We start from the raw sequence: 17,522 nt of genomic DNA, 5'->3' as shown, positions 1-17,522 counted from the left end.
TCGGCCGGCTGGCCAATAGTCGAAACGCCCTGACTCACTACCTCGGAGCAAGCTCCGGTAGGCTGTGCACCCTCAGCACCTGTGCCGGTAGTCGGGCCGGATCCTGCCGAGGATTGACTCTTGGGGATAGAACCCTACGATCCTTTACCCCTTGGGGTCAAAGAAGAGGACGAACTTGATCGCCCTTCCGAGGAAAGCCTGTTAGGGCACCTGAGCCCCTCGGCTTGGGAGCCGGTAGCCTCAACAGCCTCAGGTCTGCCGACGGATTGCTCAAAAGAACCCCTGGGCCCTGCGGCTTGGGAGACGGTAGCCTTAGAGTGCTTGGGCCTGCCAGAACCTGAATCCAAGGAATCTTTGCCCGAGGGGACCCCTGGGAAGTAGTCCCCGCGCTGTGGAAGATCTCCTTACAAAGCGACAACTGATTCTTCAATGCCCGATGACGAGAGCGCTGCAAGCCACGCATGCATCCAATCAGAGTGCATGGGAGTCCGAGGGCGGGAACGAGCGGTCGCATGAGGCACATGCCGTGAATCCTCCTGCAGCTGACATGCACCGAGGGAGGCGAAGCATCGAAGGGATGAGAATAAGATTGAAAATAAAACAGGGGAGCAAGCGGAAACTTAAAGTCTCTGCGCCTAGCCTCCAGGTCCTACACCGTCCATGCAGAAAAAGGGACTGAGCTGAGGTGCCGGAGGGCGGGCTATTCTAAATTTGAAGGGGAAGCTCAATTTTTCGCTGCCAAAGGTTCCGATACGGTCCCCATGTTGGAGGACGCCCACAAGGATGGAGGAAAGGGGAAGGGATGTTTGTTATTATGTATGAAGTGTAAAGTTCGCCCCACTTAAAGCTCCAGGGAATTAAACTATTACATAAATGGGTAATTAACACCAAACATGATATCCAAAATGGGCTTAAAGGTAAAGGAGGAGTGATGGAAGGGTTGTTTAGAAAAAGGCATCTTCTTTCACATGTGGTGGTCATGTAGGCATTCCCAAGCATTTTGGTTGTAGGTGCTTTCTGCGATTAAATAAGTTGATAATTTAGAGAGAAAGATGGACCTCATGTTGCTCCTGTTTGGTCTACCCCCAGTAGAACCATGTTTGCCAGTTGCCTTAAATTGTGCTCATGCTTCTAGCGGCCACAGCCTGATTAGCCCAAAATTGTTAAAGACCCATTTTACGTTCAAAAGTGAAGGGCTGAGAAATGGAACGGCATTCATTCTGGACTTGTAAGGCTAGAAAGACAGATAATGCAGGGTGGGATGGTTGTTAATGACTTGTTTGATAAAACTCAAACAAATTTAAGAATCCCACAAGTTCAAGGTGTCAGGTCGGGTAGGAGGGGGTATTAAATACAAAATGAGTTTGCGTTTTAGGTAGGTTGCTGTTTTTAGTAGCAGATGCTCAATATGAGGATAAGACAAGATGGAATAGATGTCTTTGGGTAATGGAATATATGCTGATCAATCAAAGCTGATTAGAAAAAGCAATATTTTACAGTTTCCTTTGGAGATTTGTGTGCAATTCAAGATTATCTTTTTTCTTTTCCAAAGATTAATAAACAACAAATATATATATTTTTTAAACATTTCAGAAACCAACAAAATGATTCCAAATACAAATCTGAAATATAACAGTTTGCTACAATTCTAATAGAGGCATTGGCTAGCATGGAAATAACAGCTCAGCCTCTGAAAAATCAGTCAGGAATTAAAATTTTCTTTCAGCAAACTTCTTAAAATTTTGTTTTTGCACTTTCCTGACTCCATGACAGATATGAACCTATAGAAGGCACAATTTACAACATGTACAGCAAATTCATTCACATAACCTCAAAGGCATACCTGCTGGATAGTCAGCTGTATATACACAAAGCAATTGAAGAGCAGCCAGCATCAAAGAATCGTCCATCAGAAGCCAAGGCCAAAGGCAATGCAGAATTGATACAAGGTGACTCTCTAAAGCAGAAGCCTGGTATGAAAGAAAATTCGGAGTATTATCAGCTCAAATATTTATTGGAGCTCACAAGACATACTAACAGCAATTACATACAATAGAAAATACCATCTAAATCATAAAAGAAACAAAGGCATTTGAATAACTGATTATCATTAATGCATGAACTCCAAATGAGCCCAAATACTGAAAATAATTAAATAAAACACTGCAACAGAAGAAATACCTTTATGGTACTCAAAGTACTTTTGGGTTCCAGTTTAGCACTCATTTTTCTTGACAATGCTGATTCAACCCAAACACAAACTTCATTAACTTGGTTGTCGTGACACTGAAAAAGCATGCAATAATTTTACCTTGCATCCGGGACCACAACCAACTGACTTGGTCTCACCGAAGCACCATCTGCAATTAACATGGAACACAAACACCTTTCTTCGCGTGACTGCTGAGAAAGTGACAATAACGGAAACAATATGCTGGAATTGCTCCTTAATTGCAGCCTCTCATACATTACTGATTGTTGATGTCAAAGTGTGATTGCTGCAGTTTATATAATGATCCTTGATTGTTTGCTTCTCATACATTTCCCAAAACTGTTGTACCAATAAAGTGTTATTTGCATAACAGATACAGCTTCATCGGGATTGCAGAATCATATATACACCGAAACACAGAGTCAATACTACATTTTACCTTTTTCCTCTAAGGGTAACATCTCAATCTGCTCCATAGAGCGTATGTTCCTTGATTGTGGCCTCTCAATCATTGTTCCTAATTGCCGGACATGAGTGACTGTTGCTTCTACCAAATTGCTCTATAAAGAGATTATTGCATCTCAGAAATTCCTCCTGACTCCTGTATCACATACTGTTCCAGCGTAGCGAAAAAGACACACACAACATCTAGGGGGAAGAACACATTACTTACCCCTTGGTAATGTTCTTTCATATGAACAATTTTCCTACAGATTCCTCATCTTTGATATTCTATCTCCAGCGCCAGGTGTCGAAAATTAATGAACACAAGAGGGCATATTGAGGGCCGTGTCAGCCTTGCCTTCCGCTGTTGCGCATTCCATCCTGGACATGGCGTTGGGGTCAGCACATATGGAGGCAACACACCCAATCACCTAAATTCTGTCCTTATTCACCAGTACTCAGCAGCTGAGGGACCGCAGAATGGATCTGGTGCATGAGCTATCTGCTATGAGGGGCAGGTTGGGTGAGCAATGAGAAATCTGTGAGAAGACCAAACATCAGAAGAAGAAATTACTCAGGTATTTTTCAAGTCTGTTCCTCCCACGGATTCCTGATCTTAGATATTTTCTTCGTGCTTTAGAAGATCTTGGAAATTTATAATACCAAGGGGAGCAATTTGGACATAGACACTTAGGTCATTGGACTTGCTTCATCCTCGAGAAAAGAGCCGACATCAGTATTTATACATGAATACCAAAAGAGTCACGATTACTCTCTTTAAAATGTTGCTATTTTTTCCTTTCTCCCTCGAACACAAATGCACAACGGGAAAATTAAAATCTCCTGCTTTCCGTTAAATAATCTCCCTCCTAGGTGCTCCAGATATGTATATAGCTCCCAACGTGCCCCATTACCTATTTAAATGAGGTAATGTTTGAGCCACGTTGGAGAAACCTTTTGCAAAAATCAATACTGGTGGAAAGGATCCTGAAAGATCTTGAGAGAGGAAGGGAGAGAGAGCTCTTTAATTGAGGGGTAGGATGGGAGGGAAATGAGGAATCAGTGGGAGGAGCCTCCCTCAGAAAGAAGATTACCATTCTTGTAAGTTATTTCTTCTTCTAATGGTTTGTGTCCTCCCACAGATTAATATCTTAGAGAAATGTCCATAACAGTACCTCTTCTGGAGTAAGAGGGAAGAGCAAACGGCTGGTCACAGCAGGTGTTGACGAAGTGGTCCACAAGGATTTTGACTGCGCCGGTTGAACCTACTTGGGCTGTGCGGCCTTCTTCTACTATGGAGAGGATCCAGGGATCCGCGAACCTCGTGCGCCAGCATTGGGAGTGAAGGGGAAGCCTTGCCCCCACCGGAGACATGTGGACCCGGATGGGCGTTTATGCCCTTTTTTCCGTCTGAGGCTGAGGAGGGGGACTGAAAAAAGACCTTGTGCGTGGCCTTATGTTGCTTGCGCTGGTGTTGGCTCGGGGGGATCTGTCCGGTTGCCTAGATCGTCATTGCTGGAAGCCCTGAAAGCCACAGAAGGACCGACCCTTGTCTGAACTTTGGTGCATATGGCTATATGCCTTAGGAGTGGCCTTGGTGAGTATGGATAAGGATTTCGCAGTCTGGGAACTATTCTTCTTCTTATTAAGTTCCTCATCTTTAGTGGAATGAACCGGTCGCCACCCTCAAAGGAAAGGTCCACCATGTGTTCCTGGACGTCCGGGTTGATCTTGGTCGCCCGTAGCCAGGCAGTCCTCATGTCCGTAGCAATGCAAATGGCACGGCCTGAGGTGTCAATATGTGCCACAGTGGACTCTATTATGTCCTGCGCTACAATTTTGGCTTCCGCCAGCCCCACCTTGAAGCGTGCCTGGCTCAGCACCGGAGGCTCTGCAAGGAAGTCAGCGATTTCCTGCCAGAGTCTTTGGTTGACAGCGGTGAGCATAGCGTCCGCATTAGACTGCCAAAGATGAAGGGAAGTGTTGGAATATATTTTCTTCCCGTACGCTTCCAGGATCATCTCCTCCTTACCCAGGAGTCTAGAGGCTAACGTAGCCGAAGACGATTGTGACCTTGAGTAGATTGAAGTTGCGGCGATCACCGAGGAGTGTGGCTGTGGGTGTGCCGACAGCAAGAGGGGGACACCCGCCATCTGCCTAAACTTGGCATCGATGCACCTGTTGGCTGCATCGAATGGGGTTTACGCCATCCATTTTTGGCAAGTGCCACCACGTCTTTTTGCGTTGGAATCCCCATTCTAGCTGTGGGGCGTACAGTGAGGAGCTCCGCCAAGACCCCCGCCTCTGGTTGTTCCACCTCAGGCTGAGGAAGCCCCAAGTATTCAGCCAGGCCAGCGAGCCGCTCATGGAAGGCCTTGGCCGACGAAGGTGTGTCGGGGTCCCCCTCCTCATCAGTGTCCAGCAAAGTGTTCTGTTGGTCAGGTGCAGCTGGAGGAGTACTGGGCACCGGTGGCTGTGGCGTACTGCCAAGACAGTTGGAGGCGTAGGAGCTGGGGTCGTGGGACCTTGCCTGGGCAGCTGGGGCTGCATAGGAGCCAGAGGCGCTGGAACCAAGGGCGGAGTGGCCGTGGGTGTAAGCGGCAGAACCGGAGGAAGCATGTCCCTGATCACATCCTTGAGGTTGATGCCCATCTGTGGAGACCTCATGAGGGTTAGAAACTTTTTTTAAAAACGTTTCTTCACAGGCCGGTGGAGTGCCTGGAGGCCCGAGTATGGGCACGGGGCCCTGAGGGTGCTGAGACCTGGACGCACTCTGCCTTACTGTCTGCAGGGTGTATCTGCCCTATGACGATGAAGGGTATGCCGTGGGCTACGTGCCTGATGAAGACAAGTCCCACCTGGAAACTCGTTTCCCTACCTGGTCCCCAAAGCAGGATGGTGTTGGACGAGCCACCATTTTATCTGGCCCGGGGGTCATCTTATCAGGCTGCATGCCATGTGCCTGCGTCGTGGCGCTTGCCGCCCTGGGCCCGGCCTCTTCCAAGACTATTGGCGGTGGAGGTTGAGGCCTACCCTGCACCTCAGGACGGGGCCTGTAGGCAGATTGCCCTCGGCTGTGTCGCTGGTAGTGCTACGTACAGGTACCCTCTCAGACAACTGTCCGGTACTAGGGCGTGGCCCCTGGGGCATGAACCCAGTAATAGAACCTTGCGGTCCCTCCGCGAAGTCACCGGTAGGATCTTGGACCCCTAGGCCTGGCGGCCGGTAGCTGTAGCAGCCTCTGTAACTGCACTGGTAGAAGAACCTGAAAGGTCCTTCCCGCTCATGCGCTTCCTGGGGAAGGAGTCACCTTTGCAGAGTGCTGATGAAAACAGTGCCCCTACTTTGGGCCTGGACTGGTGCTTGATGAATTCTTTCAAGTCCTCTGGAGGCGACCTTCCAAAGAGCTCCCTCCACCGAGCTAGCCTGTCCTTCAATGCGCATGGTGTAAGCGCGTTGCACGCAAAACAGCCCTCCCAGCCATGGTCGGGACCAAGGCAGCGGAGGCAGAGAGTGTGGGGGTCGGATGTAGGGAAGAGCTCCTCGTAAACTGGACACCTGCTGAAGCCCACTGAAGTCGACATGCACCAGGGAGGAGCGTGGCGCCAGAGGACAGAGGTATCTGATTAAAGAAAACAAGAAGAAGACAAAAAAAAACATTTCTTCGGAGAAGAGCGCATGGAATTACTAGGCCGTAGGCCTAACATAGGAGCGCTGGTGAAAGCGGTCCATTCCAGTCTGTGGGGTACATTTAAGGCCCATGACAGAAATCCCCTTCACCTCAAAACCGCATTTCACCCAAAAGCGACTGTGCTTTCTTTCCCTGGCACAGGGGTGGCAAACTTTAAACACTGCCACACCAAGAATGGCTGCATTTGCCTATTTCATCTAAATCAAAAAGAAAATAACCTACATTGGCTGTTTTGTCATTTGAAAACTAAAGGCTGCGCACAGCATTTCAGACGTCATTGCATTTTGTTCTTTTTCTCCATTTAAACACCCCAAAGTATGTGCTCCATTTAAACACAGCCCTGCGTGTGTATTTCATCTAATTGCCATGAAGTGAGGCAATACATTTTCAGAATGGCATTGTTTTCACTGATAAAGTACATGAAGAGCAAATCATTCTGTTTTCAGTCAACACAGTTTTTGCTTCCTTTTGAAATGAACCACTGCACTCCGATTACTGCACAGGAAAGCAATAGCGTGTCTCTCTTTCTCTTCCCATGTCAATTTCAAAGAAACTCTTTGCAGCATCTCTTCGTGTCCATGAACCCACAGTCTAATACAAAAGCCCTACCAAAGGTTAATTGAAACATAAAACTGTGGCCTGAAGAAACCGCATTTGTCAACGTGAAATGAATGAAAAGGAAAGCCTGTGTAAAACAATGCTTTTGCAAATAAGAATAATGTAATTTAAAGTCAAATGTCAAATGACAGCTGTTGCTAGCCCAGAAATAATATTGTATTTTGGGGTGGGAGGGGCTGCAAAGCAATGGATATTGTGCTCTGTGCCCACAAGACTCCAATCAGCCTGGCAGAGGAAGCCAGTTTGGCAGGAGGTTTTGCCTCCCATGTTTCGCATCCACAAGTGAACTTAATCTGCACAGACATGTGCTTGGACTGAGGGTATGATCATTACTGGTTTCATCAGACTGGCCGGCAGGACTGCCTGAAAATACAAAAGGAAGTGACTGGAGCCTGCGTTTCACCAAGAGGTGTGATTTCCTCCTGCACCCTTTTCCCAGGACAAACTGCAGAGCTTCAAAGGGCATCATAAAAGTCCTTTGTGCAGACTGACCCAGGGGGAGACAATTTGGCTGTGGGGGTTTTGCAGCACTGCCCTCCCACATGACCAACTTTCCCCATTGACATTAAAGAACTGTTTTACATTAAGACATTTCTCCCAAATACCCTGAATAAGCAGTAATGTTATATTATGCCTGTATTTCATGTGATTTTCGGACAAGCACAAAGAGACCATGTGCATCTTTCTAGCCCACGGTGAACTGGAATGACAGAAAAAAATGTATTTATGAATCATAAATGGCACAGACATGAAACTTGGTGAAGAGATGCAAAATGTTAGTGGGCATATGTGTAGCCATTTGCAGAAATTTAGATAGTATGCTTTTCATGAAAATGACAACATTGTGCCAAGGGGCGATGCTACGTCACACAGAGTCAGCGATCGGCTTGCCTAATTCCTTGTGACCCATTGAATCTGTACATCTATTTTTCATGACAGTGGCTAGTGTAAATCAGATGTTATTGATCCATAGCTCATTTTGTCAAGAAATAGGCTTTGTGAGACAAAGGAAGTCATGAATGCACGCACGTAAAATGATGTAATTTCTCTGGACCAATCAGCCCGGTGGGAGGACCGATAGGCTGGCCTATCCTAGGATAGAACTAATTCCTGGGTACTTCCCCCCCCCCAGGTTGTAAACCGATGATGCCACTATGACTATTTAAGGGTGAACCAGAGAAACACAAGGACTGCCTTACTGACTGACTGACTTGCTTGCTTCCTGACTGATTTTCTGACCTGCTGACTCGGACCCATAACCAGATCCAGAGAGAAACCACTGTTTCAGACTCAAAAACCAGATCCAGACCAACTGATCCAGATCCAGGCAGAACCATCCATCTAGGAGAGCCCAGCTGTCCAGAGTGACCAGACCTTGCTTGGCTGTCCTGCATCACATCCTGGAGAGCCCAGCTATCCCAGTGACCAGATCTCTTGGCCCGGCTGTCCCAGTGACCTGCTCCCTTAGCCCGTTGTCCAGAGACCTCGCTGGCTGTCAAAAGTCCCAAACACAAGTTTACCTTGTAAGTATCACATTAACCAGTACCCAAAAACTGCATATCCCACTCTGTTAATGTTTCATCCCATAGGAAATCCCATTGAAAGTCCCGTATTGCATATCTCTCTTTTGAATTCTGCATCTCTTAGAAAATCCTAATACAAATCCCAAATTGCCAGTATTATCTGTTCACTTTTCCATAGAAATATCTGTTAGTCTATGTCCGCTAGCATATTCCTTTGCTAATTCTTTCAGTGATATGTGAAGTCCCTATTATCATTTGAAGTAAATCAATTAATTTCCCCATTGAAAATTCACATTGATTATTGTTGCACTTCGAAAGTAACAATTTTGTTGAGTGTTTTTACCAATCATAGCCATTAAAATATAGTTTCAACAGAAATAGTCTAGTGCAACAAAAACCGAAATTACATGTGCATTGTGCTTTTCTAAAAATTCCGATTTGCATTTCCCATTGAAAAACCCACATTATCATCCTATTAAGGGGGATCCCTTCCCCTCAGAATCCTAACTGCTATGCGCCTGTGTTTCTCATCCTAAAAAAAAACGATTTTCGATTTTGACAGTTCAGCCCTTTGAAGTGGGAGAATGGGATAATACCCTTCCGACAGTCTCATCCAGACCATGCCTAGGGGACCACGGCCCAAGCACCCCCCACGAGAGGTGTTCGACCAATTCCCTTCTTTACCAAACGACAAGGTATCATGTGTTCGTGGCCCACATGCACGAGGAGCATGCCCACTACCAGGCCCCGGTCAAGCCGACGCCTGCGACATGGACCAGCTCGACTAGAACAGCCACAAGTATTCACATCGTTAGAGATGCCATGACGACATAGCCAACAGACGAGAACACACGTGCCACCAGGCTCACTGGTCACTCACACACCAACCCACACGAAGAACATACTCAGTGCTATGACGTAGCGGACTGACATACCCACGGACATGCATCGTTGCTATTTTTCACATAGGCCTTCTACAGCACTGCAGAAACGCAAGACGTCTGAAGAGCTTGTGTATATGCTTGCTGATGCTTTCTCGCTACCTTTCCCTATGAAGGCGCCACCATGTATACCTAATGCTGCTTGCGACACTTTGTCGCCCCACGAACCCAATATTATGGGTTATGTACCACCACCCAGAAACTAGGCCCAAGTAGGCCACAAGCAAGAGTCCCGAGGCAGGAGCCTTGCAAACGAAAATCCTCCCAGAACGAAAATGCAAGTGCTGACCATGCAGAACCAGCCCCAACAAGAGCCCACAGCCAAGGCCGCAATGTTGCAACCCACATGCCACGCTCCCAGCGCCAAGGTTACACCTGCCAATGCCAAATGCTCCTCAGAGGCGAAATACAAATCTAATGTTCATAATTCTGCTCCAGCTACGGTCTCTTCACACTTGACCAAGCCGAACTGACAAGGTGCCAAGCTCACGAGACAAAATCACCAGGGTCCCACGTCTGGGACACAGTCTGCAACAACGAAGCAACAAGTTGGACACCTACAACGATGGGAAAGACATGCACACCAGCCATTATGCAGACCTGTCCATTGTCCGCCACAAACACATAGTTGCACATTGTTGCCAACGCCAGGTACACCGCGAGCTGGGAACGACGATGGTCCCAGGCTTGGGGGCTCGCGGGAGAACCAATCAGAACACAAGGGGCTCATTACTGACGCCATTACCCTTAGCCAATCACCAAGTGTCCCCTTGTAACAATTATGGTGTAGCAACTGTTAGGGCCAGCCCAAGTGTACCACCTGACCCGTCCTTATCCACTAATATTTCCTTCCATAGGTAACCATACTAACCCTACCACTCGGGGAACCAACCCGTAGTGGTGTTAGGTTTTGTGACGATTTTCCCAGGCGACGCAAGTAGCGCTTCATACTGCTGTAAAAAGGGCCTGCGAGCCCCACTAACGAGGAGAGTCCCTCCAGATGCATATGGTCTGAGCGTATCCCTGCCGTTACTCTGATAAACAGCCTTTATTACCTTGCTCTTGGGTGTGTCTCATACTCCTTTTGGGACGTAGGAGGAGTTGGGGCCTCCCCAGCCCCGGAGGTCCGCGGACGGCTCTGCCGGCCCCCGGGAAAATCACCCCGACAAGTTGGAGGCACTTCTGAGATCTGTTTGAGGTCTACCTAACATGAGGGCATCATTCCAAGGCCTCTTGCAACGAGGCAACCCGGCAGCGCGGCCCCCTCTGCTGTTGCTCCTTTTTGAGGACTATACGACCATGGCAGAACTGCGAGAAGACTGGACAGCGCAATCCGGACATTGGCCCTTGGGAGCCGACTTGAGAAGTACCCCGCCCAAGGTTGGCGAGTGTCCAGACATGGTCCAGACGAGGGGAGGTGGCGAGCTGCTTTGGAGGGGTGCACACGGTCGAGCGGCCCCGGCTCACGAGGACTTGGTGAGTATAACACGCCCAACCAGCAATGTAATGTGTGGGAGGGGGGAGGAATTGTAATGAGGGTGGCGGGAGGAGGTATTTACAGTGTGTTGTAAAGGATTTGATTAATAAGTGGCGACAGACGTGTGAGTGGTAGTGGGACAGGCACGAGGGCCGTCTCCTACCACATCACAAAGTGAATTGGCTGGAGCTCAAAGCTACCACGTGTGGTTGTTCGAAGGCACTGATTTGTCCAGATCGCGGGCACCTGTAGGGGAGGGGCGTGGCTTTCCGATGAATTGACGTTGTAGATCAATGAGTAGACGAGGATCCCTACTAATTGAGTGTTGAAGCTCGTTAGGTAGATGATGTTTTCGCGCAGGAGGTAGCTAGTTTTGTTCCCAAGTGCGGAAGACAATTGGCTGGTTAAGGTCCCCGAGGGAGGAGGGCGTATCACATGCGAGGCGACGCGGCATGCGCAGTCCGATTGTAATAAGTTGATTGAGTGTTGCATACTCCACTATAGATGAAGTGGGAAGACAGCTGTGGGGTTTACGGGGAACAAGAGGGTTAAAACATATCGCGCGCTCTTTGGTTTTGTAAAGTTTTCTTACCGGTAATAGCTCGTAGAGTTTGGTGACGTCACCCGTAGGGTTTGTATAGGACACTGCAACCATCTCGTGCTCATCAAGGGGTGGCTGGGGGCAAGAAGTGAGGAAGGGGCAGGAGAGAAGGGGAGAGGAGGCTGTGCACGGAGAATGCTGGCCGCACTCGATAAGGGAGGGGCGAAAAAGGGAGAGGTGGCCACGCACGGAGAATGCTGGTCACGCTCGACAAGGGGGATTGAGAAAGGGGAGGGAGAGGTCTGACGAGAAAAGAAGGTGGGGTGGCTCAAAAGCACACCACACAGGGCACGCAGCCGCAGGGGGCTTCGTGCGCCACGGCCGAAGGGGGCCATAATTGTCACATCAAGGGAAATAAAGAATAAAAGAGAAGGAAATGTACATTTGCAATTGTATTACTTTTCAGTGGACAGTCGAAGTCCCAAATGTATGGGGCCAGGTAAAAAAGGTCGATATCAAGAAAAAGCAAATTGTAATATGGCCTCGTACTATGGATCGGGGGCAGGAGTTGGGGGGGGGATGAGAGGAAGCGCTTTAACTACACCCTTCCAGCACATTTGCACGTCACAATCACCACATAAGGAGAAAATTATAAAGTACAGCATTGACTGGACACACGGGACAGACAACAAAATACGAACAACGTGGCCGCCTAACGACAGCTTCGATTCATACACCCAGCACTCGCTGTTGACATACATACACAACACCTACAAAGGAAAGAAATTAGCTCACCACATAGAAATGTTCAATTTATGGAAAATGTTCCAGGGAGCCCGACCAGGGGAAATGGGAATGTTTACAGTGGAGGAGATAAAGGAGGAGAAAGGGAGTAGGGAAGAGAAGGAGGTAAAAGAGGAGAAGGAGAACGGAAGGGGCGCGGGTATGCCGAGCAGCAAAACACTGTGCACCGAAGAGGGCAAGAGAGAGAAAGAAGGATTGGTTGCAGTGTCAGAAGCAAAGGTGAAAAAGGAAGGGGCAGAAGATATGCCTCTGGCGAAGGTAGTGAAGAAGGAAGAAGGGGTGTTGTACCCAGTAACAGAATTAAGAGAAGCCGTCAGACAACAATTAACAGCTGCTGAGGGATACTCAAACCCTGCGTACAGCCCTCCACCATACTCCCCTGCAGACAGCTACCAGAGGGGGGTGGCGGCGATGGGCACGATAGACTTAAGCACAACACAGGCAGGCACGGGGGCAGGGAAGCAAACTGTCGAAAACATCGCAAACATAGGACCAGATGAATGGATAGCAGCACAGGTGCTCCTAAAGCTCCGGGGGACACTAACAGGGGAAGAAGAGGACAGTGAGGAGAGTGAACAAGGAAGAAATGGAAAACGCACAGACAGGGACCGAGGTAAGACAAGAGAAGGGCGACTGTCACAGGTAAAGAAGAAATGTTGGAGGAAAGGTTGGCTGAATTAAGGGAAGTACGAAGCGCACTGATCAGACAGTTCAAGCAAGAAATACGAGAAAGGAAGAAGGAAAGAAAGGAGAATAGGGAGGAGCAGGCGAGGATGAAGGAACTAACGGAAGAGAGGAAGAAGGAAGAGGAGCGGATGAGGGCAGAAGCAGAGAGGGTGCCACGCACGGAGCAACGGGAAATGAGAAGGAAGGAGGAAGAGAAGGATAGGAAAATGGAATTGTAGAAAAAGAAGATACTATCTGAAAGCGCCCGGAAGTATGAAGAAGGTAAAGTAATAGAAAGCATATTAAAGAGGGAAGGGGGAAGGGGGAATATGAGGGAGAAAGGAAGAAGAATAGAGGCTATTAGCAAAGGTGAGTAAAGAGGTATTGGAAGAACTACACAAGAAACGAGCGGAAATAGGAGGTGAAGTAGTGGGAGAGAAGGAGGAGGAGAAAGGAGATAGGAGAGTGGAACACAGAGTTAAAAAGTACACATGCCAGGACTTGGAGGTGGCAACAACTTCAACACAGGGGGCCGCTGTTAAAGGAGGTGAGCACAAGGAGATGGACGTAATAGATTTAAGGACGGTAACAGTGGGAGGAAAACGCACAGAATGGGGATTGTCATTTCCTGATGGATTTTGCAGCGAGAAAGAGGAAGATTCGAGAACAGTGGAAGAGATGGCAATAGGGAGAGTTTCAGACAAAGTATACATAACGAGCACTACCTGCGAGTCGCCATGGGCATGCGAAAGGAGGGAAGAACTAAACACAGGAGAATCACAGGTAAGGGAGGCAACAAGGAAAACGCCACAACCACTAACACTGACACCTGTACAAACAACACGCCCACTGACACCACGCCCACTGACACCAACCCCTGCGCACACCCCATATGTTCGCAGACTTAGGGACCTCCCAGGATGCAGGCAGGAAGAACGGGCGAGCACGCCCACGGTGAGACAAGAGGGTAACAGGAGAGGGAGGAAGGATGCAGGGGATGAAAGAACAAACTACTGTAACATTGATATCATTGAAGAGTTGCCTGACACAGAGGAAGACGATGAATACACCAACATAACCACACAGACACCGGGGGAGGTGAGGAAGTACAATTTAATGCCACTTCTTGAAAGGGGAGGGTCCAGACCACAATATGTCCCCTGGAAGCATGCCAATAAAGAAAATATAAAATGCAGGCTTCCATCACTAAGTTGAGGAGCTGGGAAATGGATATATGAGATGGAAAAACACACTGCGGGGCAAAAACTAGCGGTGGGGGACATGAAGGGGCTCCTAATCTCAATACTGGGGATGCTGCAGATGACATTTGAAAAAGGGCGGGCTTCCCAGGGGTCACAATAACAGACACGTCACATGATGGAGCTCCATTTGCCAACTGCAACATGCGCTGTGGCAGGCATTGAGGGTCCATTACCCTGACACGTCAGACATAGGGGCAATAACGTTACGCAAGATGCGTGAGAATGAAGATCCTGTTGAGTACATCTAGGAGATTCAGGAGAAGTGGCGCTTGGAAACGTGGGAACCGTGGGATAAAACACTAGCAATTGTCTACCATATACTAATACAAGGGCTCCAGGAGCAAGTACAAAGGCAGCTGAAGAAAATAGTGGGGATGGAAGTTAAGGCCTGGCCAGAAATACAACTAACCATAGTACACCACTGCAGAATGTGGCAGGAAAAGATGAAACAAAAGGAGGAAGATAGGAAGGCAGAGGAGGCTAAATTGGTACAGAAGAAGTTATCAAAATATGCAATGGAAGGAGCACTAATAAACACACCCGCCCCCACGCAGGTCACGGTTGCACAAGATACAACACAATAGCAGGTAGCACAATTACAGCAGCCAGCACAAATAATAACACAGCAAATGCCCCCACCATACATTGTCAGGAATCTATCAGGTAAGGACAAAGGCAGTGAATATGGCAAGGGATACATGCACGATATCACACAGTGAATAGCTTGAGTCACCAATATACATACAGGAACCAAGACTCGGGTATACTAAAACCCAGGAGTGCAAACAAAGTGTGACAACAATACAAATATATGAAAAGGGATGTGGGGTAAGCACTTAAATACTCCTTATGACTGCAAGGAAAGTCGGCAAGCTCCTACCCACAATTGCTGTTACAGGTTCTGACAGCGCTAAACCCACGTAGAGGGCAAGCAACGACAGATCTGTGATCTAACACTCTTGATGGTATTAAATAAGGAAATTTAAAAACAATACTCACGAGGACAAGAAATACCACTTGAATGTCAGCAAGCCCACGAACCCTGTTGATCAAACAGGGACCCCCCAAAGGCTGTAACAGCAATGGGAGGATAACTAAATACATAAGACTCAAGAAAAGGGGCAAGTAGGAATAGTAATTACAGAATAGTGAGGAAAACATAGGCATTCACACAGGAGCTAGCTAACAACCGAACACCACACCTAATGATCAATGGACAGTATATGCAGAGGTGCAAGGGAAAACATGGAATGGATTCCAAGAAAAGTAAAAGAACAGGAGCAGGGAAAACGAAATTACAAGGGCAAACTTTCCGCACCCAACCAAGGAAAAGGGCAGAAGGCTAACCTAAAAAGAGGAAAGACTAAAGCATCAAGGTATACAGCAGCAAAGGACAAGTCAGAGAAATATAGAACATAGGCAAACTGGGCTGCACCAAAGGGAAAAGCACTGAGAAATGCTGCCTGCAAACAGGGGAAAATAGAGGGGAAATCTGAGATGCAGAAATCAATTAAGCACATAAATTCAAAATCCAAGGATAAGGAACAAGCAATGGAAATTTGGAACTAGGCACAAGGCTAAGAACCAGGAACAAGGGACCAGTCAGAAACAGGAACACTGCAACAATGACCAGCGCTGGACTGAAGCAAACTGAGGCTTTTAAGCCTGCTTAACGTGCACACGCCGCAGGTGTGCAGCTTGCTGCACCTGCAGCCACAGGTGTTGCCTATCCTCCACACAGCCTTGTCCTGCAAGGGTGGAGATGAAGCAGTGGGCCAGGCATTCTGGGAAGCATAGTCATTTGATTAAAGCAGCATACTGGCTGGCAAAAACCTGGAATGGATCCGGAAGGGAAGTAGTTTGGCAAATAAGGATTTAGCGCTCCCAATTCATCACAGCATTGTAGCATAAGGTTCGGAAGGAATGTCCGGTAGGGAATAAACCCCAAATCATGCCCCCAAGTGGTGGGAACGGGAGCGAAGGAAGTGGATCGTGACATACATGGCATACGCAGGAGGAGGATATATGCAGATGGGAAATGGATACTCAAACAACTACAGGGGGAGGGCCGGCCAGATGAGAGGGAGGGGTTATGGCCCGCCTGCACAACAACAAGGGGGAGGGTTCCAGGGCTACAACCCAAATGGACAGCAGGGATACCAAGACAACATGGGGGGGTTTCCCATGGCAGGCCCGAGAACCACCAGTATGTTGGATATGTGGGATGGTGGGACACATGTCATGCACTTGCAGGATGAGACCCCCCCAAACAGTATGGGGGTAACAGGGGGAACACGGCAGCAAGGGCCTATGGGGGAACAGCAATTTTACCAACAGCAAGGAACACAGATGCCTACCACAACAACAAGCGCCACTGCAACAACCCCAGCTACAAACACCAGCCTACATACAACAACCACAAATACAACAACAGCTACCACAGGCACCACCACAGCCACAAGTACAAACATACACACCACCACAGCAACAGGTGTTGGCCACACAACAACATCAAGTGCAAACGGTACAGCAGCTCAAACAAATACAGGACAATGCAGTATCAACAAGTGATGTACCTATACAGCAGACAAAGCTAGGGAAGGTGACAATATTGGGTCACAACCCTTACACAGGAAGCGGTCAGTCACTATACCCACAATAGGACAGCCCACAGATGTCTTTGATGTGTCCCATCCTATCAGTAACACCAAATCCTGCGGAGGAACCATGCATACAGGTGGCGATAGGTGACAAAAAATGTTCCTTCCTAGTTGACACCAAGGCCACTAGGTCTTGCATAAGGGAGGGGAAGTTTAAACTGTCAGATGAAGCTATGAACACAAGGATTTTCTGGGGCTCGGGGGTTGGTTCCCTTCACTGATAACATCTCCTTATCTGTAGGAGATCACAATATGTTTCTTCCACTTCTATATTAAAAGCAGTCACCAGTAAACATACTTGGAAGAGATATTATGAGCAGATTGAATATGACCATCTCCTTCACGAAGAAGGGCATAATTTGCTCTACACCAGGCATTAACATGCTCACAGCACGACAAATACTGCAGGAATATTGTGGCCAAACAGTGGCCCGGGCTGAGCCAGTAGATGGTGACATCTTCCAATACAGACAGACATGGCAATAGCATGGATGCCTGGAATAGAGGGCAAAATGTGGAGGAGGCCAGCAGCTTACCTAGTCAGACCGGAAACACCAGCAAGTGAAAAGGAGGGGAAAATTATTTCAGTAAGCATCGAGAGCATTATGGAAACTGCAGACTACATCGCAGTACATGCCCATGATAGGGAAGGGAGGGCCTGGAGAGCTGTAATAGCACTGGCA

The 17,522-nt window shown here is 48.0% G+C and overlaps 1 protein-coding gene across 1 annotated transcript in view; it reads right to left on the bottom strand.

Moving 5' to 3' along the window:
- RTTN (rotatin) overlaps nt 1-17,522 on the bottom strand; it is a 2,784,523-nt gene that overhangs the window by 97,983 nt on the left and 2,669,018 nt on the right. Inside the window, exon 45 of the mRNA XM_069620779.1 lies at nt 1,844-1,970. Within this exon, the coding sequence (XP_069476880.1) occupies nt 1,844-1,970 (127 nt within the window). The remainder of the gene's footprint in view (nt 1-1,843; nt 1,971-17,522) is intronic.

The sequence above is a fragment of the Ambystoma mexicanum genome, chromosome 5q, assembly GCF_040938575.1.
Source record: "Ambystoma mexicanum isolate Mex_15411 chromosome 5q, UKY_AmexF1_1, whole genome shotgun sequence".
NCBI classification, from domain to species: domain Eukaryota; kingdom Metazoa; phylum Chordata; class Amphibia; order Caudata; family Ambystomatidae; genus Ambystoma; species Ambystoma mexicanum.
This window is presented reverse-complemented; position numbering and strand designations above follow the sequence as displayed.